The sequence below is a fragment of the Urocampus carinirostris genome, chromosome 5 (assembly GCF_059441175.1).
Source record: "Urocampus carinirostris isolate Australia breed hairy pipefish chromosome 5, RoL_Ucar_1.0, whole genome shotgun sequence".
In the NCBI taxonomy this organism is placed as follows: domain Eukaryota; kingdom Metazoa; phylum Chordata; class Actinopteri; order Syngnathiformes; family Syngnathidae; genus Urocampus; species Urocampus carinirostris.
Genome location: NC_142353.1, coordinates 13,115,209 through 13,141,129, shown reverse-complemented (window position 1 = coordinate 13,141,129; position 25,921 = coordinate 13,115,209). Strand labels below are relative to the sequence as shown.

Sequence of the window (25,921 nt, the reverse complement as noted above, 5' to 3'; positions counted from 1 at the left end):
AAAGCTGGGCAAAAAAAAAAGAAAATAAAATTGTTGTGGTTTCTGTAGTTTGTAATCTCCCTTGCGCTTTGTAGCACTGGTTTTCAGTGGCATTACATGTTACAGCGACATGTAGGTCAAATATTACAGTGTCCCTTTAAGATCTTGAAAGACATTACATGATATAAAATTTACAAAGACAACCATTTAACTGTTAATGTATGCACTGTGTGCTGATAGAATGCATTTTGAAGAACACAGAAAGTAAAAACAAAGCTTTGTCCTTTTGTTTATTTGGGTTTAAAATTTGCCAATACAGTTGTATAAAGGCACAGCTTTATCAGAGAAAAATGCTGCTCTTATTTACAGCAAATGTTTGGACACTGTGAATACTGTACATTTGTGCACCCCTTGTCACTCAAAATAATCACCAAGGGGTTTGATATAATTCTCAATTGGCAAGCACGTTTGTACTTGATTCTAAATGTATAAAAATATCATGTGGGGCTAACACACATTAGCCTTAACTTGAGTCACTTAACAATGCTTACTTCCATATTAAACAAGGGCTTGAAACAATATAATGACTAAAACATTATCGCTCGTTACTGCAGTAGATGGCAGTAGCCGTTTCCCGAGGTTCTTAAACGTCTTCTCAGGAGTTAAGGTCCATCTGCAATCAACGTTGCCAAATCTGAAAACATCCCACAAAATTCCTGCTGCAATTGGAAAGCAAAAAGACAGGAGTACACACAGCCCTGCTGTTGTAGCCTAAGTTCAAAACAGCTTCGCCATTATCATATTTACAAAATTTTGGCTCTCTTGGTGCAGAGGGGCTAAAGTTGCTGACCCCTGGGGAAATAAGTACCAACACTGAGGAAACATACCTATCGAGAGTTTCGCATAACCGGCACCATAAAATAAAGATCCTATGATTTAAGAAAACAAAACAAAAAAATACTAAAACTTTCAATTCAAAGTCTTTTTATACATTTTCACCATCTCCTCATTGGAAGCCCGATACGGTCTTGTACTTGACCTATATGAAGGGGGAAAACTTCCCAATTTAATAAAAATGCAGTCATTCATGTGAAAAGGGCTTCTCACGATTGACAATACACTGCATTTCTCTGTACGGCATGCACATCAACTGTTTTTAAACACATATATGCCGTGTGCCTTGGTTTGATTTGGTCAAAAATTAACTCCTAAAATGTTTAACTTCAATAGCACTTAAAATTAAATGGATGAAATGGAAAAACTGGAGCCGTATAGATTTGTTAGTCATATCAGTCAAACAATGAACATGTAAAAAATGTCAACCAGCTTTATCAATAGCAAACCGCTCATTTCCACTTCCAAATTTTCTCTGTGCAATTAGAAAGTAAACAACACATTTTTTCCTTATAAACCAGTTTGAAAAAAATACATTTAACACAAAAAGCGAATTGATATCCAAAAGGACAACAAATATGACAGCGGGAGGCTCAGATAGAAGTGAAAGACAGCAGACGGATTTTTTTTTAAGTACAATCCAAATGCTCAGCTGAGAGGAATGACAAAAAGGCACAAACTGAGCTAAGACCTTAAGTCAAAGAGGTAGCAGAGGCCAAGAAGAGAAAGGAGTATGAAAAAGTACATCTCTATAAAAGTAAGACGGGAGTGACATATTGTCTATCTGTCCTTGGATCCAAGCTTCTCAATCAAATCCTGCAGAGGAGCAAGCTCTCGCCGGTCGATGAGGTTGAATTCCTGAAAATAAGAGAACAATTACTGTACACTTTTAAGTATTTCTTTAAGCCACATACTGTATGGAAATGGTTGCAAAAAATATACATCCAGTATCCTGACAGTATTTTATTTTTCTCTCTTTGTCTTTATTACATGTTTACACTGGAGTGCCACGTTTAATCAGGTAGCATACAACGTTTCACTACGTTGTTATTAATGACAAAAAAGACAATTCAACTCAATTAAAATCCCATCAAGCACATGTAGACAAAGCTACTGCTGTAACTCACCTGGACAAAGAAAATGAAGTGCTTGAAGGAAGTGTTGAGGTGAGCCTCCTCCTGAAGCTGCATCACAGAGTCAAAATGCTGATGGTAGATGTGTGCGTAAACTCTGAAAAGGCGCTTCAGGATGGTTTTGGCTACAGACATGAAGTTCTTGGGAAATGGAACCCCTGCAGTGGAAGACAGTTTTAACTTTCTAGAAAACATAACTTTTCTATAGCCCAACAATGGCTGTAATTATTGTTTTAGGTTTTTGTCCCTCCTTGTCCGGTTAGTTTTTGTCATTCATTAGATGGCACCAACTTCACCGATCTGATGAGAGTGCTTGACAAATTAACACATTAAACTGGTTCCATACAAATCACATAATAAGCCATTTGTGAAAAAAAAGAAAAATAACTCCAGATCTGCCTTTGGCTTTGAAGCGTCAATTGATTTGTTCTATGTAAAAGCCACACAGACACATAGTACCTTTGTTTTAGGTATTCACAAATGAAAATAACTATTTTACAAGTATCACATAGTTTGAAAAAAAAAAAAAAAAACAACAACATATCAGTATGTGATTACCATACAAACTAATAACCTAACCTCATTAGAAAGTAGTAAAAAAGGTCACCAGTCTTACCAATTTTGGAAGGGAAAAGAGTTTCATCATCCAGTTGGTCTTGGACCCAAGTCATGAGATAATCAATGTACTTGGGGGCGGAGCATTTGATAGGTTTCTTTATATTGGTGCCGTCAGCCCAGTGATACTCGTACCTGAAAAGGGTCACAGTGATATGATTGAGATGTAGCAGAAGATTTTTTCAATGCATTTATGAACTTTAGTTCATGAAGACCTTGCCCGGCAGGAGATAAAACTATAAATAGATACTGAATCCGGAAATGGAGCGCTCTTTTTTCTGTTCCTGTGGGCGTACTTTCTGATAGCAACGTGATTAGGAAGTGAGCCACAGTCTTTTCCTCCTGATTAAACTGACAGTAACAGGGAGGGGTAGGATAGAGGAAGTTCCAGATCTAGATTTGGCCAATGTAGGGATTGTATTGCAAGCTAATTTTCAGACAACTATATCAAATAAAACTTTGGATCATTACTTCAGACTGTTGAGAACAATTTAAGATGTCAATTTCCTTAAGCAGCGATTACATTCAAAGTACAGGATAATAAAAAAAGGGTATTTAACTTTATTATTCCACCAAACCAATACTGCAGAACTTTTTCTAACAGAAAAAAAACATGGCCCATTAGACAGAAAGGACTACCATATAATACAATGCTAACAAATTACATTAATGGTGAACTTTTTTATAACTGTCCAACGAGTTATACATTTTTAGTGAATGGATCGATTTGGGTTACAGACAGCATTATTATAATTGTTTGTCAGTGTGCTTTATTGCCTTACCTGGGACCAGCAGACATGACTGAGCAACTGGCCTCAGTACAGAACTCTGTAATAGTGCCATACAGCATATTGATCTGGTTGAAGAAATCCACCGCTGAAATACAAAGTAATGCAGTTAATGCTCTAAGATATAGAAATAATAAAAACGTTTTATACCCTGGGTTGACTAATTCCCCATGCACACCGTTTGCCATTTATAGGTCCCCTCTGCATTTTGCTTTTGGTAGCTGGACTGCGGGAGCGCACTTTTTTGAAGGAAAACGGCATGGCACCAAAGGCAACTATAGACAACAGTTAATGGAATGGTGTTGGAATCACGATAGTAATTTTCCACAGTATGTCTTTTTCATCAGCTTATTGTATTTTCGTTTATGCTCAGGTACATTGGCCTTGAATAATGCGGCTGTATAAAACTTTTATTAACGCCGTAAAGTCGCAAATTTATGTTATGTAACTGCCATCTTGAATGGTCACATGACTGCAAACATGAGATAAACACGACTTGAAGCCTCTCAGAATACAATGTCTGGGGGCTGATAGCCAAACAGCGTCTTACTAATGGCGTCTTGTCTGCGCAGTGCTCGAATGGAGAGTCCTGAACTTTGGCCTTTCCCCACAGAGAGGAAATTATCTTGTTTATTTTGAGTGTATGCCTTGTAGTTTCCTTGGAAAACACTTATTTCAAAGTTCATTGTTACAGCAGGATATTATTCTGAAAATAGTTATTTTCAAAATGTTTAATGATTTATCATCATTAAGCTTATAGATTTTCTAAACGAAATATCAATATTTGTCTTCTGTTGCGTGAGTCCAGTTCGCAGGAAACAGTAATTAGCAGTGATAACTAAATAGAAGTCTGTCTCTAATCTGGGGAAATACGCGTGTGTGTGTGAATGACAACATGTCAAAGTAGGTTTTGAAAAACTTACTCTATGAATGTAATTTGAAAACTAAAAATAAATACTTTTAGACAATGAATGCTGACATTATGTGTCCAAAAATAAACCACCTTGATAGAGAAAGTAGTGCATCAGTAAAAATAATGTGTCATTTCTTCTGCACTCACTGTTGACTGCGATCCACTCATTAAGATCTTCTCCCTCCGGCAGCATGACGGCCTGCCTAAGGTTTCCACTTCCCAGAGTAGCCTCAGCATGTTTCAACAACTCATACTGATGGGAGCCTTCTGGGATGTTCTTCTTGGGCTTGAATGTCTTGGATGAGCGACTACTACTAGAAGGAAACACAAGCGGTGCTCAACAATTGACAAATGATGCGAAAACTGCACGTGTGAATATTGGGGAAGTGAAAAGTATAGGTCCCATTCAAACGTACACAGTACTTTGTTTGAAAATTAGATGGTAAGAAGGAGTTATTTTGCATTTTCAGGTAGTCAACACTCTTAATGACTTAAGTGTGCCATTGTTAACTTGTTTTAATAGATTGTTATACAAAGGCTTAACAATAGCTACTTTGTAGTTATCATTTTTCTATGTGTCAATACCACAATTCATATATTGCCGCAATCCTGGTCCCCTTGTTTTTTCTTGATTAATCTACATCATTTAACAGCTTTTTTTAAACCACTTTTTAGCGAAAGAACATCTTTACTAATTTAAGTGTGAAAATATGGTGACACAAAATGATTACATTGTGAATGTGAAAAAACAGGCTTACTCAAAATTTGGGAGTGTCATGGAGCTTCTGCTCATCTCTTAGGAGCAGGAGGACGTTTTAAACCGACAACAACAGTGACCAAATAACAAAGGTGTTGTATCTGAGTCAAATCACGAGGCTGCTCCTGCTGCTGGTAACCATGGAACCCAGTACTATCCCCGGAGAGGAAACCCCAACGCAGAGTGACCGCTAGCTTTTATCGGCTTGTTACATTGAAAATAAATTTCTTAATTGCATCGGACTCCAAGGAAAGTCCCAAGAGCGCAATGAAATTGTGATTACCAGCGGGTGCGGCCAAGCTAACACCCCTCACAAGCTACACCCCTGCGGACCCTGTATCTTGCCAACGCCAGGTCCATTACCCCTGAAATGGATGACATGAAGATACTATTGGCGGGAAACTGCTACATTTGGGCAGATTTTATTTTAGTCCTTTCGGAGATCTGGCTCCATTCAAGAAAAACTCTTTTTAGGGCGCAGCTAGCTGGACGCTCTTTAAATTGCTTTCTTACACTGAAAGGAGAAGCCCTCGACTTTTGATTTACTTTGGTATAATGACAATAAAACCATTCGCTCATGTGCAGCTATGTGTAGTGTGTCGATCTAGATTGTTGTTTTTTACAGTTCTATACTCTCAGGCAGTAATGACGTAATCTCGAGGTAAGTTTAACCTTCTGGGGGCTTTATTGAAGGTGCGATGCTACTTGGCAGATTGTCAACCTGGAAAACCGAGGATCTCTGTATTTCGTTTACCAGATTTTTACTGAAATTAGTCCATGCTAGAAAATGAGTTGGCAACAATCATGTAAAGTCAAACGTTTCTGCATAGTCCTTAATTAAAGAGTCGCAAAGGGCTGCACAGAGCATCACTACAATATCCCCTTATTTAAAACCTATGTGAGGGCAAGAAAACACTATATATAGATTAAAAACAGAAAGAAAAAATTAAGGAACCTTGAGAAAGGGTCGCACGTAAGGTAATCCCCTCTTTAAGGATGAACAAGATCAAGTAAATGTTGCAAGGGCTTAAGTGTATTGACACAACCAATATTTACTCTTTATTTGAGCAATAACGTCCATGTTTTTTTGAGGACAAATATACCCTAAACATTTAACCGTAATCATGACATTTGTCACGTTGCATGATGTAAACATTCTTTGGATAGCTCTTCATACAGATTACGAAAACATTAATTTAACCAAAAAAAGGATGGTGGTGCAGTTTTTTCACAGTGGACGTGCTCATTTGTTTAAAGGCACAATTGTTATCACGCGTCACAAAAATATAACAATAGAAAACTATACTTAGGACCCACAGAAGTCGTCGATCAACCACATCGTTCAATCAGAGGAGATTCAGCAGGCTCGCCTGACAATGTTTGAGCCGGCGTGATAACAAACACAATTGCATAAGGATATTTATAGTAATAAGCGTTGACAATATTTACACGTCAGAGAAGCGGACTTGCTACCTCACTCGAGCTAGCAATGACGGGGGAGTTAGCATAGAAGTTGATTAGTATATTACTCCACGTATTCCAAAGTATTAAAATCAACTTTTTGTTCCAATGTACAAATACGAAAACATGACGAGCATTTATTTTTGCTTGGCTGTCATTTTGCTTTGAGTTACTTCCCCTGTTATAACTTCGGCTAACGTTAACCACAAGGACCGACATTTTATCAGGACTTTGCGAATGTTTGACACGTTTACTTACAAAAGAAAGCTCATCTTGGCGAAGCAGTGGACAAAGTACAACAATCAAACCTCTTCGCTCCCTGTTCGCCTATAGAGATTGAGACTTTGTCAAGAAGCCACTTCCACGTCTTGTCCGGGCTGCCCGCTAACAGCTAACATAAACTGCACCTAGTGCTTCTTCCTCTGACGACCAATGGGCGCATACTGTCGCCCCCTGTTGGAAATGCGTAGAACCCATTGACGTATGATGAAATGGGGGTTCTGTCTGACATAAGACGATATCTTTTCTCATTCAGGAAATACAGTAAACCTATTCAAAACAGTGTTTTTCAACCATAAGCTGTGAGAATTTGTCTATGAGCATGGCAGCGGATAGGAAAAACATTAGGAGAGTAATAAACACAACCCAGGAGATCAGTGGCTGCTCTCTGCCCAGTCTGGAGAACATTGGTGGCTTGCGATGCCACAGAAGAGCCGTCGACATTATAAGGGACTTTTCTCACCCCGGTCACTACCTCTTTGACCTGTTGCCTTCCTGTAAGGACTAATGCTGCTTTCCAGAAAAGTGGGAACTGGGAGTTTTCCAACCCCAACCAGGAAAATAACAGTCGAGATGGGAGGTCCTAGTCGCAAAGTCGGAGAAAAAGTATTTGTACCCTGACTTAATCGTTTGCTTCAATGGGACGTCACTTGACAAAATGGCAATACCCATGGATAAACACGCGGTGAATGGTAAAATATAATTAACACAATTAAAGTGTGTGCTATTGACCTTAACCGGCATTTTTCCTTGTGAGAAGGTGGGTTTGCTGGAGGTCCAACTGTCTTTCAATGAGTAAAACAAAGAAAAACGTTTCACGATCAGCCATCTTTGCTGTTTACATGTGCTCGGAACACTTTGAAGCATCCAAGTGAGGGAAATCCGACTTTGCACATTTCTGGAATGCAGCAAAACAAGCTAAGAGACAGTTGCGTGCCCAGGGCCATCACCACCTTAAACAAGTGCGCTAAACTGCGGAAATATATACACTCAAGAGACACCACTACAGAAATACAACCAAAATACTACACAATAACTTCAAAACTAAATATCAAATGTAAGTCCTTTAAAACAGGGACCTTATATGTTATTTTGCTTTTCTTCTGAAAATAAAAAGATCGTATAGAATTACTACAAAAATACTACTACAGCAACACTATATGACAAAATACTACCGAGGAATGATTTACTACAAAAATACTACAACAATACAACTACAGTAATATTACAAAAATAATAAATAAATATGACAAAAATATTATGATGGGAGTACTACAAAAATTCTACAAAATACTACTAAAATACTGCTTTGGAAATACATCAATTATACTTCTACTGAAATACTAAAAAAATACCAATACATAATACTATAATATAAAAATATACTAGATAAATATTACTACAAAATAAAACTACAAGAGGTTTCCTGCAAATTGCACTTATTAATAATAATAATAATTTCCTTTGTATTGTCATTCTTTGTAACAATGTACACAGAACGAAATGTCGATACACCTGACCCGTTGTAGCGAGTCGATGCAGCCGCAGCCAACAGAGGGCGCCGCCATTATACCAATTAGGTTGCACTTAATACTACAAAAAATCTCAGATGACAAAAATACCACAAAAATAAAACTACTATAACACTGTACTACAAAAATACTACAGATGTATAACAAACATTCTTATATGGAAAGACTACAAAATACAGCAGAGATGGTACAAAAATAAAAAAGAAACACTGCACTAATACTACAAAAATACTATAATCGTCATGTCCTGCACGGTTGTCATGGTGCCCAGCTGGCCCCGCCCCTTGACACCGGCTGACCTGCATTTTCCTGATTACGCCTATGGGTACTTAAACGTCCTTTTGGAACTGCCCTTTGCCAGATCATTGTTTACCCTTGTTGAGAACCTGTTCATGCCTGTTTGATACCTGTTTATTCTTGTTGTGCTTGTTGGACTTTGTTGCACTTCGGTGTAACATTCTGAGAGATTCTTGCATGTTCTGTTTAATCCCGTTAAATGCCTAGTCTGTAGTTTTGCCTGCATTTGAGCCTGCTTTGTTTTGTTTTTGGTCCGTTTGTGTGTTGGACAACTTTTCTTTCTCGATTAAAGTGACAGATCGTCTGCGCAAAAGAATTCCAACTTCCTGATTCCCGGTTCGTTTCATGACAATAATGGTAAATGGTCTGCATTTATATAGCGCTTTTCAAGTCAATGAAGGCCTCCCAAAGCGCTTTACAATCTGCTTCACACTTACCCATTCACACACACACACACTCACTCACCAATAGCGGCCATGCAGCTATGCAAGGCGCCGACCTGCTTATTGGGGGCATTGGGGATTCGACGTATAACAAAAAAACTACCGTAATACAACAAAATTACTACAGAAATACTAAAAAATACTACAATGGAAATACTGCATAAATTTACTCAAGCAACACTATAAAATAAAACTACAGTAACACTGCAAAAAAAAACTACAAAACTTCAATAAAAATCTGACTTCAAAAATACTAAAAAACAACCTAAAAAAAACTACAGTAATACTTCAAAACTAAATAACAAATGCAGTGCTTAAAACGGGGACTTAATAGACTATTATGCTGTAATGGTTGTCGTTTCAAAACCAATTCAGAAGAAGTATAACATGTCACATGCGGCCCCCGACTCCATATAGTTGCCCACCCCTGGAGTAGAACATGGAATGAGTTCTAGTAGGTATGCAAATTAACAAGTAATAGGGGGCCCCAAATCTAATTTTGCTTAGGGCCCCATGAAGTTTCCCCACTTTGCTCACGGTATTATAGTAGTTTACTCCTTTTTGTCATGTACAACCTCTAGAGGGCAGAATATACTAATTGGTAATCGTGTTCCCATTGTCCTTCTCTTCCATCATTTAAATAGAGTAAAGGAGGGGAGAATGTAATAGTGAGTTCAAAGTCAGAAGAGCATTGGTTTGCAAAGCAATGTGTTGGACAAGAAGCTAAAGTGGGGAACTGCAATTTTAGGAAAGTCTTATTTTTCGTCTTTTTTGGACTCACTGATGAGAGTCTCCACTCAAAATCAGAACAGTTGCTCACTTCTTCACTTCACCCCTTGATGAGAACTTATTTTTGGGGTTTCTATTTATTTTAGAAGCTGCATATGACTTTGAAGGACTGAAAAGAAGATTCTACAATATTTGCTGCAAAGGTGTTCATTATTCACCTCACCTGCATGGGATTTTCTGATGGAATAATGCCTTCATGTTGGAGCAGAAGATCCTGGCTTCCAGTTTTGTTTGCTGCCACTTCCGTTTTTCTTCTAGTTCAGGCTGGATCCGACCAAGACAGACAGTTGGCAGCAGCATCCTCTTGCTATGGAGGCTTTGACCTCTATTTTGTCTTGGACAAGTGAGTCTTAAACAATGTAGACAGATTTATGAGCATGCAATGCATTCATTTATTCCTGTAAAAACAACTTATTGAAATGAACTTCACACACATATCAATTATGAATATTTTTTAGTTTTAAATGCTTAATAATCTGTGGCAAGGAAGTCAGTCGAAATTCTTTCATTATCAATGAGAGCTGAGTCAGCATTATGGATGTTGCGTGGTCATAAGGTGCAAACTATATTTCAGCATAGCATGCCACATTTCCACATATGTTACCTATTAGTGCACTGAAACGTTGCTGTTTACGTTATCAATAGCATAACACAGACCACGTGTGGGGCATTTAACCCTTGATGGAAAATTTATTTGAATATTTATTCCAAAGGAATGAGTTAATATAGATTTAAGAAGTATGAGAGATTCAGAACAAAAATACATTACTAACACAATGAGCAAATGTACTACAATGTGCCATATCAGACGATTTATCACACTTTAAAGGGATAATGTGTATTATTTGACCACTACATGTACGCTGTATTGTGTTGTTCAACCGAAAACAAGTGTTGAAAAGCAAAAGGAAGAATGCAGACTACAGCGACTCAAAGTGACCTGACATACGCACTTTTCACGTTTTTTTCCCAGCCTTTTTGAGTTTTTTTTGGGTACTTGTAGCAGCAAGATGACCCACAATTATGTCTGCTACCTTTAGATGAGGCTCATTTTATGTAAAATAAATGCTTATTCCTCGACCCAAAAGTATTTAGAATTTGCATGTGTACATAATAATTTACGTAATTTTACTTATTGTTTAGTTCAATATGTGTTTTTTTTCCTCGGATGAATTAAGTTGTTTACCACCAGGAGCCGTAAAATAATACACTTTGTTCTTTTAATTAATTATTTTTTACTGTTTTGTTTAAAAACAAGCTAAAATTGTCACGACTGTTACAAGCAGGGGACCCAAATGTGTAACGTTTCACATAATGCTTTATTAAGGGATCGGGGAAGTCAGGGTGAGAGGAAAAAGACAGTGATCTGGTGCTCGCTGGGCAGGAGGAGCGGGTGGCCCTCGCGAATGAAGCGTGGTTGGAGATCAGAACAAGTCGGGCAGCCGGGACGGGAAAACGGAGCGTGGTCGGAGATCGGAAGCAAGTCAGGCAGCCGGGAGAGGAGACGAAGCGTGGTCGGAGATCAGAACAAGTCGGGTAGCCGGGACAAGCCAGAAGCCAGGGATCGGGGATCGATACAGGAAACAGAATAAGGCAGGATACGGGTAGCCGGAACAGGAAAACAGAGCTTGGATCGGGGATCGATGCAGGAAACAGAGGACGGGATTGAGCAGGATACAGGAACAGGACGGGATGGGAACAGAACGGGAGCCAGAGTCAAAAATGCTTGCCTTGCATGTGCAGAGCTTCGCTGACAGACTGACGAGGAGTGACCCAGAGTTTAAATAGGAGGAGGACCAATTAGGGAACGAGTGGCCGCTGGGGCTGAAAGAGTGAGCGCAGGTGAGGGCAATTGACAAATCATGACAGAAATATTGTAAACAATACTTAACAGGTGAAATTTAATGCCAATGCAAAATTTTCTTCCTCTTCTTTTTCTTTTTCATCTTGTTATCATGAAGATGTAATAATAAGTATTTTTTTTAATTAAAAAAAAAATATATATATAAATATATATATATATATATATATATATATATATATATATATAAATAACTTGTAGAAATGGTGTCCTCCACCTTCTTTTGTTGTATTCACAGCCTATTTCCTTTTTGCTCCAGATCTTTTAATGTTTTGTGATGTGGTCTTGGCCTTTTCACATTAAAACTGAGGTCATGGTATCAATGGAAAATATGTGTTTGCTAGGGAGTTGGGGGCAGAAAAAAAGGGCTTGCAAAAGCAAATTGTAAATCAGCACATGTCATGGGGTTTAAAGAAATACACAAAGCTGTTCATACGAGTACTTTGAATTGCAGTACTCTCCTGTACTGCAATTATCATTGTGAGATATTTGTTATTTTCTGAAGGATGGACTTCTTCCTTCCACTCTGTGATGCTACCCTGTTCATTTTGGAACAGCACAGGATATCCAGAACTTTATTGCAGTTGTTTTATGGGCCAATAAAAACATTAAGGAAAAACAGAAAACTCAACAGCACAACTTGTAGCTTTCATTCACTATTGGGGGTAAAGACAGTGAAATTGTTATGTCAACTACTTGGAACGGCAACGTTTTCTCAGATAAAATACCACAGACTTTAAATCCCCTTTAGTTATTTGCAGGTGTATTAAACAAATAACAATAACTTCAGTAGCGCTGTAATAAAGCACCCCCTAAATCAGGGGTCTCAAACATTTTTCCCGCGGGCCGATTGCGGCGATTGTTTGTTGCCCGCACCTTAACAAAAAAGTTTAATGGGACAACGGTGTTATTTAGCGCCTCCTAGTGATAGAAAAAATAAGTTGTTAGAAACAATATTGATTTAAAGAATAATTCAAAATATAAAAACCATCAGGCAAATGTGCACTTTTGAAACATACATGGTCCAGAAATGTGCATTTATTATACTTAACACGGGGCAGCCCGGCGGCGCAGAGGTTAGCGCGTGTGCGGCACAGTTCTGAGGCCATGGGAACCTCCTGCGTGGGTTCAAATTCAGCTACCGGCCTTCCTGTGCGGGGTTTGTATGTTCTTCCCGTGCTTGCGTGGGTTTCCTCTGGGCACTTCGGTTTCCTCCCACATTCCAAAGACATGCATTTCAGGTGAATTGGCCAGTCCAAGTTGTCCCTAGGTGTGAATGAGCGAGTTGTCTGTCCCTGTGTGCCCTGCGATTGGCTGGCAACCAGTTCAGGGTGTCCCCTGCCCACTGCCCGGAGATAGCTGGGATGGGCTCCAGCACCCCCGCGACCCTACTGAGGATAAGCGGTGCAGCTGATGAGATGAGATGAGATACTTAACATGAGCTAATTGTTGGCCATCTTGTCTACAGGTACATAAAACCCCCAAAACAGCTTGGCACGAATATGGGAGGTAATATTGTGTATTTTGGTCACTTTGAGTCTCCGTAGTTTGTTTTCTTCCTTGCACTAGTTTTTGGTTGCACTACACAAAACAGTTAAATCTAGTGGTCAAATAATACACATTGTCCATTTAATGTAAGTAAACCCTAGATTCATTTATACTCTTTCACATTATTCTATTTATAGTTTTAATTCTTAATGGGGGATTTTACTTCCATTTGCGCAGCAAATTTTATAAAAGCTATTTGAGAGGAGTGGAATGTTTGAATCAGAGCTTTTCTTGTAGAAAATATTCAGATTCAGATTCACAAAATGTATTGTCATTATGATTGAGCAAAAAAAATTGGAGCATCCAGTCAGTCATTCCCAATTAAAAGAATTTACAAAGATTCACAGAATGCTAACCAGAATAAATATTGATATAACCCATTACCCATAAATAACATAATACAAACATTAAAAGTGTAGACATGGTTCCATAAAAAAAAAAAAACAATAGCAGCATCATTAAATACGAAAGGAAAACCCAATTTGGCCCAGTTTCACCCAGACACTATGCTGGAGGCCCCCAACTTGCCCAAGTAAGTTAAGTTGGAGACCTCTGCCCTAGATCCAAACTCCTGCTGATTTCCTTCCGTGGAAGCACTCTGAGTTTATGTAAAATAATAGATGTCATATTTTTTTAATTTTTTTTTCTCTTTGGTAGATCTGGGAGCGTCATGGACCACTGGACTGAAATTTACCATTTTGTCGAGCAATTAGCCCACAAATTCATAAGGTACACTAATAATGTTTTAGCATGGAAAAGTAACCTTTAAGTAATATTTCTTGATCTAACGGTGTTTATTTCCACTTTGCTTCAGTCCGCAATTAAGGATGTCATTTATCGTGTTCTCTACTGAAGGGAATATTTTAATGAGGCTTACAGAGGACAGGTGGGTACATACAACCTATTTTTGTGTTTGTCTTTCTAGATTGAAGTAGGTATTGAAAATATTCTATCTCATCTGAAGATCATTGGTCTTCAGACATTCAATGAATTTCTGACAGAAATGTAAATTTAATAAATATCAACTAATCTACTTTTGCCAAGATGTATAATTGAATTGGATTAAAAATTAGATTATCGCATATTTTGAAAGAATTATCTGGAACAAATTTTGCTGGCAGTTCCAATAGGTTAGGACATCATGGTGCCATTTAGAAATTCCCCACTTAATACAACTCTTAGAATTTGCACCTTATTAGTGATTCTTTAAAATATCTTTCTTTGATGTAAGCCGAAAAAAAAATTGCACTCGTTATGTACAGGGATTCTTGGTGCAAAGTTTCTAACAGACCATAACCGCAAAAATGGACCTTAGTAAACCTTTGGATGGCCAAAAAAAACCCCGTAAAGATTTATTAAAAACATTAAAAAAATAACTTTTCACAAGAGAACTAGGTTAAGGGCGCGCCACAGCTGTAGCCCCTCTTGATGTATATTTGTGCACACCACTGCTGTAGATGATCTGCTTTGTAGTAGCATTATAGTCCTCAACAAACACAGTTATAGGTAGTCCCTAGAATAGGGGTTGTCAAACCTTTTGAGTGGACTGCAGTGGTTTGGAAAATTTTGGGAGAAGGGCTGGGTCAGGAAGAAACCAAATATTGATTCTATTTTTGGTATCTACAGATACTCTCTCAAATCCTATCCTTGGCAATACGAGGGAAAAACATAATGTAGGCCTATCCAATTTATCTTATCCTTGCTGCTTTTTTTAAAAGACAAACCCAATAAATTTTAAAAAATGGCGAAAAATGGAGACTGTTTTTTAGGATACTGGCGATGATATGCATTTATGAATATTTTATATTTTATAAGTGTTTTTTTTTTGCATGAAATGTAAATAAGATTAATACATAAAAAATAGCAATTTAAGAAAAATGTAGCCAACTATTCAAATGTTGGGGACGCTGGAGACAAGAGTACCACCAGACAGACTCATATTAGAAGTAGTACTTTTTGAAACCACTTTATTCATGTATTAATATTTTTTTAACACTTGGCGAGACGAATTCCGAAGCCTGAAGGGGCTCATGTGGCCCGTGGGCCATAGTTTGCCCAACTCTACCCAAGAACGTTATTATGGTGACATACAGGTAAACATAACACACATTAAATAAGTATGTTTTGATTCTATAATATGGCTTTGAATGTGCACGTAACTAATAAAAAAGAACATTTAGTCAAACTAAAACACATCTTTCTCAGATAAGGACTTTGTGCCTTTACATGATTAAATGTAAAAAAAATGAAAATTAAAAAAAACAATAACAGTATTTGATAATAATGTTGTAAACCTAAAATTTAAAAGGTATGTCCAACTAATGAAGGACACATAATAAAATAAGTCAAAAACTTTGGGCAAAAAATCTCGACACAAACTAAACCATCCCAGCCCTACTATTAATAACCCCATTGAATCGTTTACATCTATGAGGTTATATTGTGTGTGTGTTACCTCAGAGAACGCATCCGCAAAGGTTTGGAGGAGCTCCAGGGAGTTCTCCCAGGAGGAGACACTTTCATGCACGAAGGAATCCTAAGGGTGAGACGCTGTTTTTTTTTGGATTTATTTTTCGTTCGACATGACCACTAAAATGGCCACCGAGTGGTTACCCAGTGAACTTTACAGATGTTGGATTGGTGAAGTTTTTCGTTCTTTGGCAGTTAATGTCCTTTTGTGTTTGTTCCACAGGCTAGTGAGCAGATATATCACGGAAACACTGAAGGTTTGTATCACAAGATTGGAAGTCTGGCATGGTTATGAATTAAGGATGCTAATAACATTTTTTTTCCCTACCAATACTGATAACATCCTGCTTCTACAGACCAATACCGATACGAATAAACAAAAAAAAATACAAAAAAAATGAAATCCCACACAAAATTTCCAATATTTTTATGAGTGTCTTTATCTTTTTTTACAATTCCAATAACAGTATACAACTGCGGCCAATATGCTTAAAAAATATACAATAATAGTAAAGAATAGAGATTGACTATATCAATTAATCAATCAATCAAGCAAGTTATTTTTATCAACGCCATAATATTGACATATTAGCTATTGCAGAAAATACATACTGTATGTAAATTATTATGGGTGTGTTCATTTTGGGAACATGCATCACTTTTACACATCATACATCCATCCATCCATTTTATGCACCGCTTATCCTCAGTAGGGTCGCGGAGGTGCTGGAGCCCATCCCAGCAATCCTCGGGCAGTGGGCAGGGGACACCCCGAACCGGTTGCCAGCCAGTCACAGGGCACACAGAGACAGACAACTCACTCACTCATTCACACCTAGGGACAATTTGGACGGGCCAATTAACCTGACTTTTTTGGAATGTAGGAGGAAACCGAAGTGCCCCGAGGCAACCCACACAAGCACGGGCAGTACATGCAAAGTCCACACAGGAGGTTCGATCTCATAACATCTGAACTGTGCCGCACACGTACTAACCACTGTGCCGCCGTGCTGCCTTGCACATCATACAAATTATCCAATACTAAATGGCACACAAGCATTGGATAAGAAAAAAATATATCACTCCTTCTTAGCATGCACCACTATCTTAGTTGTACACATTCGAAGCTATGATAAATAAAAGTAAATATACATATTCTGATACATAGCAAATGTTTAGACAAATAACACATTGTGTCAAGATTGAACTGACAATCCTAATTAAATTGGCATTCAAGCATAAACACACGAAGGCGTGAGAAAAAAATAAATGCTATAAATCAGGGGTGTCAAATTCAGAAAGATAGAAGGGCCAGATAAAAATAATCTATTGAACCTACTGAAAAGCTAAAACATATATTCCAATATGATGAGATAAATAAAACTTTTTTTTTTCTTATGGCTCTGTCAGTAATCTTTAATTTTCCACATGCACAAAATACACATTTCATTGCTATGAATAACTATATAAATCCCCATGACTTGAATTTTAAAAGAAATAAACTATTGTTCAGGACCTTTATCTCATTTGATATGTTTTAATAAAAGTGGACAAAATCACTTCAAAAAAAAAAAAAGTAACAGCAATTTTATATTATTCACTAAACTACAATTAAATAAAGTTTAAAGAAAAGTAATGTACAGTGAAAACGAAAACAGAATAATTTCAGGTGTATAATACGAGAATAAATCAAGATCCTCTCAGAGGCAGAATCAAAACAAAACTCACAATATTCACTAAATTCAGAAGCCTGTACAATCACGACAGCCTATACTCATCCTGACACTAAAAATAGCTGAACTCTCCGATGCCTCATGTACATTACTGTAGACAGGAGACACGACCATGTTATACTAGTAGTACTATTACTGTCAATCTTACATCTATCTCTACATACACAAAAACAAAGAAAAGAAAAAAAGGGAAAATGTTGAAAAAACCACACACAAAATTTTTTGGACCATGGCCAACCCAAATGCCCAAACACCCAAACAAGTTAATCACCTCGGCAACCAAGTTGGTCATGCTTTCGTCCCTCCAGATGAAACGGGACACAAGAAAGCGGCCATGTCACTCGGGTCAGGGTCACACAACACACTCTTCTGTTCAACAGCAGGGCCTGACAGCTTTAACCGGTTTACCCCTGCCGCATCATACAGGTGCCCTGCCCATCCCTTAGAACGCGTCTAAACATCCCACTATCCTTTTACAACACCTCTCCACTCATTCCTGTCACCAACAAGAGCTCTAGCCTGCAACTACTACTACTACTACTACTACTATAGAAAATCACGATATAGTGTAATAAGGAATATAAATGCTTGGAGTCCTTCTAATAAGTGTGTTTGGCTGATTGAGTATTATAGCGTGGCTTCAAGTGACTAATAATCACGTCTACATTTTGGGCCACAACTGTGACAAATAATAGATACACCACAGATTATGAATTTACTATGGCGGGTTCTCATCACATGCTTTACCTTTGCAGGTTATCGCACAGCCAGTGTTATTATAGCTCTGACAGACGGAGAGCTGCATGAAGATCTCTTCTACTATGCGGAGCGAGAGGTCGGTGAGACAAAAATCCTTCCTCCGCACTAACTAAAAGCAGGTGAACTTTGCGCCACTAACCTAATTAAACGGCGCCACATAACCGCTTTGATCATCCTGCTGTTTACTGCTCTGTGAGAGCTTCTGTAAGAGCCATGTGTGCAGGTGAGATGTGTTGAACTTTGTTGTGAGTGCGCAGACATTTTTGGATAGCCAGGGAAATAACTCTACTGCACATTGAAGCCCTGATTTATTATTCAATATTGCCTTGCTGGTTGTATGTCTAAGCTGGAAAACACAATGCAAAGACGTGTAGCTTTATTTTGCAAAGTCCTATCATGTAATTTATTCCATGTGCTGTAAGGAATGTTTTCTTATTTACGTCTTTCATTGTTCCTAACCTGACAGGCAAATCGTTCCCGGAGCCTCGGGGCCACCGTTTACTGCGTTGGGGTGAAGGACTTCAACGAGACTCAGGTGGCTTTTTACTACTTTCGGTCCATAAATCTTGAACAATAAAATACAGTATTTCTGATATATTTGCCGCAGAATCAATCTACTTTTGCAGTCACTGCTGTATTACCAAAAACCCATCAACTACATTCCCACAATAAACCACTCACATTTATTTAAACATTTTTTAAGGTTGAAGCCAAGCAATGGTTGTGCTTAATAACAGCAACACTAAAATTTGTATGTAAAAGTATTGCTCACCAAATTGCTCCCCTTATTGATTATTGCAATTCTCCTTATTAAGTGATAATAAACCATACAAACACAACGTAGCACCTATCTACTCACAACAAGACATACTACGAAGAATACCGAGACAATATTCACGATCTGCAATGATGGTGGTGTCCGCTATCAGTGACCGAGACAATCCGGAATGAAGCCAAAATGGACAAGTTGAGATTGGATGTACTTTTTTTTCCTGTACAAAAATTGTTATAAGGCTTACACAATTTAAATTGATCAAAAAAGTTCTGAAATATGGGAAAAATGTATAAGTTAACAGGTATGTTGTATCAAAAATAGTTAGAGCCTGACTGAGCAACAAAATATAAACACTTTTAAATGTTGGCCCTTTAACACTAAAACCAATAAAAATGTGAATTAAAGGAAGAACATTTGTATGATAATATTAAAGCCCTCATAAGTTTTAAAAGTTAAAAATAAGTTGTGTAAATGGGTCAATATTTTGCTCATATTGAGCAGGTTGGTCTATGTTTGAACATCTTTATCTTTGTTTTTATGTTTGAATGTGTATAAATGGGGTTTTATTGGCCAATTAAATCTGCCATGGATTAACAATTGAAATACAAAACTAAATATATACCGGTTGCTAGATCACGTATCGTGTTCATGATTTTCTGGCAAGATGATAAGAACCCTAAATAAAATAAACAAGTACAATTACAGATAATTTTTTTCATTTTAAAGTCTTATTTTTCTCATGTGAGTAAAATACAATCCATAAAGTGAACTGCCATAGGCATCCATTAATTTTGCTTACTTAGATAATTAGTTTTCCCATACAGAATTAAGTAAAAATTATGCTAAATAAAATTATGCTTAAAATAGGGAACATACTCTATGGGATAAACATTTTAGTTTTGTAAAAAATGTTGTCATTGTCTCAGGACAGACATTTAGCATTAAAACCAAGTCAGAAAAGACATTACACTAAAATTGCTCCCAAAGGATTCTGATTCCAGTATATTTCCACAAAACGCATATTATGTGCATTGTGACTAGGAAGGTACTACAGTAAATGGCTCACTTGTGTTTCTAATTTCTTACAATTTCAGCTGGCGAAAATTGCAGACAGCAAGGACCACGTATTCCCAGTCAATGACGGATTTGAGGCCTTACAAGGGGTCATTGATTCTGTAAGTAGGCCGCTCTTGTCCAGACAAACGAACACCTGTGTGGAAATAAGTTAGGTCACGCCAATGGCCCACAGGAAATCACCTTGAAATATAATACTTTCACCCTATGATCTCATAGTTATAATCATCAGAGAGCAGACCGGACTTAAAGGACCGTAAGGCCATCTTTTAGTGTTTGCATTGCCTTAACACAATTCCGGGAATAATTCCTTCGACTTTGCTGCTTTTGATCAAGTTTGGCCGAACAGGATCAAATAGGTAACTGGATCTCTAGTGACCTCACTGTTTTCAGGAAATAAAAAAACTTTGTTTTGTGACAACAGGCATGCCTTTTAATTGGTTAGGCTTTTCATCTGCAGCACATTTCAAAGGAATTTGAATTGGAGGAAGCATGTTCTTGTAGATTTAAGGAAAAGGCAAAACTGTTGGAGTACAATCATCATGTCTAGAAAGGAAGCTTTAGATTACTATAATAAAAACTATTTCAAAAAAAGGAGTTTCAAAACACTGACGACTACATCAATATTCTCTCCTTGTAAATCATATTCATGATTTCCTCTCCATTCATTTCTTTAGATCTTGAAAAAGTCATGCATTGAGATTCTGGCAGCCGAACCATCGAGTATCTGCGCAGGAGGTGGGGAAGCAGAATTCACCCTTCAGGCTGAGCTTCATAAACCTATTGAATTGACATTGTGTTTTTTCTTTTTCCTCCATCAGAGTCATTCCAGGTGGTAGTGAGAGGAAATGGATTCCTTCATGCCCGCAATGTTGACAAGGTCCTGTGCAGCTTTCGCATTAACGACACACTTACCAAAAGTGAGTCAGTTATTATTCTTCTAAGAAGTTCCTGACTCGGTTAATACTGTCATATTTTATATTTACTTACAAGCTACAGATACTTGTGTAGGTTAATATAAGGAAATCATTATATGTTGGTGAAGTTCAATTAAAAATGCACCATTAAGTGTAAACCTGTATGATCAAAGACATTTTATTTGAGTCTACACGTTTTAGTGGAATCACAGCCTGTACAGATGACAACCAATCCCACACATGAAACTAAGTGTTTAGAAAGCCTTTAGGCTAACAAGCACTTTTCCCAGAGTCTTTGCTAGTAGATATATTAAATAGTTGAGGAAACAACTTCCTCCTGTGCAGACCACATCTCTGCGGGAGGTTTGGGTCCAGTTTACAAGAAAGATCAAATGCTTCTGCTAAATTGGGCCATCTGGTAAATAACTGTTGTCCTCTAAAACTAACTTATCTCAACTTGACAGAATAATTCCACAATAATAAAAAAAATGTTGTTAAATGTTACACAACTACAAAGCTGTAGAATTAAAATTATTCGAATCTTAGTCAGGTTACAGGACACATTAACTTGTATCAACTTGCTGTAAATTTAGGCCAACATTGTTAAATGTCTGAGTTCCAAAATTCCCTTCCGAAACTCATCAGCATTAGTAGATGTTTGTGTTCCACTCAGTGATGATTTTGTTCTATATTTTAAATGTTAAAATCAAATCTCAAAGTGCCTAAAGGAGAACTATCATGAGATTTTAAGCCCTATCCTAATCAATTCAAGGCATTAAAGAAACAAATTACCTTTAACAAAATAGCAATTATTTTTGTCTCATAAATAAAAGTCATTTTAATTTAGGTGATTTTTACCAAGAAGTAGCGGGCCTTATTCATGAAAACCATGCCTCACCCAAGCAAAGTAATACTATTGATCCTCGCATTAGACTTGTGTAGGGTTCAAAGACCAAACACACAGGAACTTTCAAACAATTAAAGAAAACGGAGAAAAAAACCCTGTATGTTTTCTTTTGTCAGTTTTATTCCAGATATTTAAAAATATGTTTTTCAAGTGATTTTGACTTGATAAACGCTAATTGTATCACTATACTCATTAAAAGGTTCGCAGAGTTGTTCGTACAAATGCATGGTATGCAACCAGATGTTTTCACAAGATGGAAAAGGGAACAAGAATGTGCCGGAATTATCACAAATGGGTGATTTGAGTGAATCACGTCGTTGACTGTATTTTTAGGGAGGAATCTGCATTTTGAAATGGGCAAACGCTTTAAACATTTAATTCAACAGAATATGAATCCTTAAATACTTTTCATACAACGTTAATTAATATTTAATGAAACTGAATTTCCCTAGTGAAATGTTAACTGGGAGCAAAGCATGGATATTCTTTTAAAGATAGTTAATGCAGACTTGAGTGAATTCAATTGTGTATGCTCTCGCCTGGATTTGTGTAGTTGTTTTTAAGAATCGTTTAAGTCTGATTGATCCCTCCTTAATGGGAAAAGAAAGCACTCTGGATGTCGAGATGAACTTTGAAGGAGATCATAGTCAAGTCAAGATTTGGCTGGGTTTCTATCATGGAGCAACATCATGGCCATCATGCAACCCATTCTTTTTTTAAGCGTGAATCAGCCATGGTTCATGTGACTCTCATGTTGATTTCCTCAGTTCTTGGGTATGCTCTCCCCATGCCAGAATAAACATAGCGTCTTGGCCATACTGCTTGTTGGAGCCGCTTTCCTAAAAACCCACAAAAAACAGACATGACCTAGATTCGCCTCAAAAAACAAAAGCTTTCAGTTTTGTTGAGGTGTTTCTCTTAGGGACTTTAGCAAAAACATGTTTTGATTTTCTTGGGGGTGCAATTCTCACTAATATCTGAGTCACTACTTTCTTTGAAAAGCTTCCTAGAATCCTTCTCCTATTGCCCAACCTTTTCACTTATTTTGATGCCTTGTTGTGAACAACATACCAATTTCAGATAATACTCTGAGCTATTTTTGGCATTCCAGTAGTCTTTTATGTCACTGAGGGGGATATTTAGTTATGCTTACCAAGTTGTTTTTCTGACCCTTTCAAATTTGTTTTTGTTTCCAGTGGTAAAACCTATGATAGTAGAGGATACATATCTATTGTGCCAGGCACCTGTTCTTCAGGATGAGGGAATGTGAGTTTTTTACATTTTTCTTCAACACTACTGACATGTCATTGAAGTCATATTTTTTTCTTTTCTTTTCTAGGGCAGCAAATCTTTACGTCAGTATGAATGAAGGACTCAGTTTCATCTCCAGTTCAGTCACCATTACCACTGTGAGCTGTGTGAGTAGAACGTGAATCAACAAGTAGTCCAAGACTAACATGTGAATCCTTCAAGCCCAAATGTAAAAACATGCATACACAGCAGAATATCTCATCAAAATGATTTTTAATGTACCAGTCGTGAGCAATACATTTCTATTTAGGCTGGGATGGCTTTGTTCCACCTTTAAAGTTTGACATATTGCAGATGCTTTGGTGTTAAAATTCTGTGCTCATGACCAGGGCGGCATAACCTCTCCAGGGAAGACATTCAGCCACAAGGCCACTGAGCTGGTCTGGATATTGGAAAAGCCTTTACATCCCCTCCCACAATGGGATAATTCAAACACTAGAAGACAAATAAGATTTTGAAGGTTTTATGTATGTGTCCCGGCAAGAAGGCAAGGAGTACAGACATGTTTGTGTCGTGCCTAAAGTCAAGCATGGTGTTGGGAGTGTCATGGTTTGCGACTGCATGAGTGCAACTGCAGTTGGGGAGTTGCATTTCATGGGGGAAAATATGAACCCATGCATGTACTGTGAAATACTGGAGCATGGTATGATCCCCTCCCTCCAAAAACTAGGTCACAGGGCAATGTTCCAGCCTGACAATGACCCCCAAAACACAGGCTAAGGGTAAAGGGGATGAACTTGCCAAGCATGTCTCCAGATATAAATCCAATTTTTGGGGCATCCTCAGGTGGAAGGTGGAAAAACACAAGATCTGGAATATCCCCTAGCTCCATGTTGTCATGGGGGAGTGGAAAAGCATTCCAGTGGCAATTTGTGAGGTTCTGGTGTAATCCATTGCCAGGAGGTTTAAGATGGTTCCGCAAAATCATATTGGCCACACAGAATATTGAACTTCTGGAACTTTTACTTTAAAGTGTACTCACTTTTGATACCAGGGGTTTAGCTACTAATGGTTATTTTTTGAAGGGAAACATAAATTTACACTGCTATATAAGCCTTACACAGACTACCTTTCATTGTGTCAAAGTGGTGTTTCTCAAGTGTTTTACTGTGACATAGGCCTATCTATCTATCTATCTATCTATCTATCTATCTATCTATCTATCTATCTATCTATCTATCTATCTATCTATCTATCTATCTATCTATCTATCTATCTATCTATCTATCTATCTATCTATCTATCTATCTATCTATCTATCTATCTATCTATCTATCTATCTATCTATCTATCTATCTATCTATCTATCTATCTATCTATCTATCACTCTGCACAATGAATAACTAATACAACAAATGCGCCATTCGGACACCAAACGATTGTGTATTCCATCTCACCTAAGTATGTCTGACTGGTGACCATATGCTCGCTACAATGTACCAACTCTTGTCACAGACATAGTGATAGACTGCGGCTTGATCTAGCTACATTCAACCTGAAGTGCATCTGGACCTCTTCAGTCAACCATGTGCATGTTTGTTTAGATTTATGTCAAGTCTAGAATAGATGGAATATTGCTGCCACCAACGGAGCTTGCCTTTAATTTTGTGGTCATAAAATTCTAGTAACAATGCAGGCAATATTTACTGTATTTTCCCTGCTCATGACAAATAAATTATATGTTGGTCTTTAAAATTACTGTCCAATCGACGTGATTCAGTGAAAGAGCAAAACATAAAAGGGCTCCATCTTTTGGCAATAAATTTCTACATAGTGTGACTCTGTGTTTATATTTCACAGTCTGATGGGACCATTTTGGCCATCACTCTGCTCATCCTCATGCTGCTCCTCATCTTGGCTCTTTTGTGGTGGTTTTGGCCACTATGCTGCACTGTGGTGAGTACATCCGTTCAGGAATTAGAAGTCAATCCCTTTTGTTATATAGTAGCATGCTTTTTTAACCAACGCTCAAGTTTTCTGATAACCTAGCAATAGTAAGACTTTCAAGTTTATGTACACGTAAAAGCGCCTTTGGACTCATAGCATTGGCTGTAGTTTAATTATTCTGATAATTAAAAGTCAACAATAAACAACATATATATATAGCATTATTTATAAATTATTATTGCCTCATCTCGATTGCTAATCGGTGATCTATTCTTTTTTTAAACTGACTGTGATCAGCCCCAATGATTTTGATTTTGTAAAAACTACCAGTAAAACTGGATTTTCCCCTGTGAACATTTTTTTCCCGATATCTAATCTCTTCATTGTAATGTTTTTCCCCTGTTTGATCTATGATATATTCTTTTAGGTATGGGCGAGTACTGATACCAGATATTTGCATCGGTGTTGATAGACATAAGCCGTTTTTAAAGTTAAATGGTAAATGGTCTGCATTTATATAGCGCTTTTCAAGTCAATTAAGTTCTGTAATGATTTCTGTATAGGCTGTAAATGTAACAATCAGAAAACTTAAAATTCTATTTTTAGGTAAAATGTTTTGGAGAGGATTGAAATTTATTTCTATCAAAATATCAGTCATTTTTTAAGTTAAAACAATTTTATTTTATCCGTACGTGGTATCGACTCAAAATACGTGTATCGGTTTGAAGAAAATAAGGTGTCGAGACCTCCGACTTAACAACCATTAGTTTCAAAAGTGTTAGAGTAATACGGTATGGCAC

The 25,921-nt window shown here is 37.5% G+C and overlaps 2 protein-coding genes across 3 annotated transcripts in view; one reads left to right on the top strand and one right to left on the bottom strand.

The window, feature by feature from the left end:
• Positions 1–255: 255 nt before the first annotated feature.
• LOC148365471 (MOB kinase activator 1A) lies at positions 256–6,990 on the bottom strand. Of its 2 annotated transcripts, none has more exons than XM_088335799.1 (6): positions 6,799–6,990; positions 4,470–4,636; positions 3,404–3,497; positions 2,623–2,756; positions 2,001–2,164; positions 256–1,731 (listed from the first exon to the last, which is right to left on the bottom strand). In XM_088335799.1, the coding sequence occupies exons 1-6, from the start codon at positions 6,810–6,812 to the stop codon at positions 1,654–1,656; spliced, it is 651 nt and encodes a 216-aa protein (XP_088191925.1). In that variant the 5' UTR covers positions 6,813–6,990; the 3' UTR covers positions 256–1,653. The 2 variants fall into 2 exon arrangements, with proteins under 2 accessions (XP_088191925.1, XP_088191926.1); XM_088335800.1 differs by having other exon boundaries at positions 4,470–4,633; positions 6,799–6,989.
• A 2,797-nt stretch (positions 6,991–9,787) lies between these two features.
• The window catches only part of antxr1a (ANTXR cell adhesion molecule 1a), a 42,180-nt gene continuing 26,046 nt past the window's right edge, over positions 9,788–25,921 (top strand). The window contains exons 1-13 of the mRNA XM_088335798.1: positions 9,788–10,223; positions 13,947–14,018; positions 14,104–14,175; positions 15,750–15,831; positions 15,982–16,015; positions 18,247–18,326; positions 18,717–18,785; positions 20,120–20,200; positions 20,777–20,837; positions 20,921–21,019; positions 23,120–23,189; positions 23,263–23,341; positions 25,035–25,130. Of these exons, the coding sequence (XP_088191924.1) occupies positions 10,048–10,223; positions 13,947–14,018; positions 14,104–14,175; positions 15,750–15,831; positions 15,982–16,015; positions 18,247–18,326; positions 18,717–18,785; positions 20,120–20,200; positions 20,777–20,837; positions 20,921–21,019; positions 23,120–23,189; positions 23,263–23,341; positions 25,035–25,130 (1,071 nt within the window). The 5' untranslated portion in view covers positions 9,788–10,047. The remainder of the gene's footprint in view (positions 10,224–13,946; positions 14,019–14,103; positions 14,176–15,749; positions 15,832–15,981; positions 16,016–18,246; positions 18,327–18,716; positions 18,786–20,119; positions 20,201–20,776; positions 20,838–20,920; positions 21,020–23,119; positions 23,190–23,262; positions 23,342–25,034; positions 25,131–25,921) is intronic.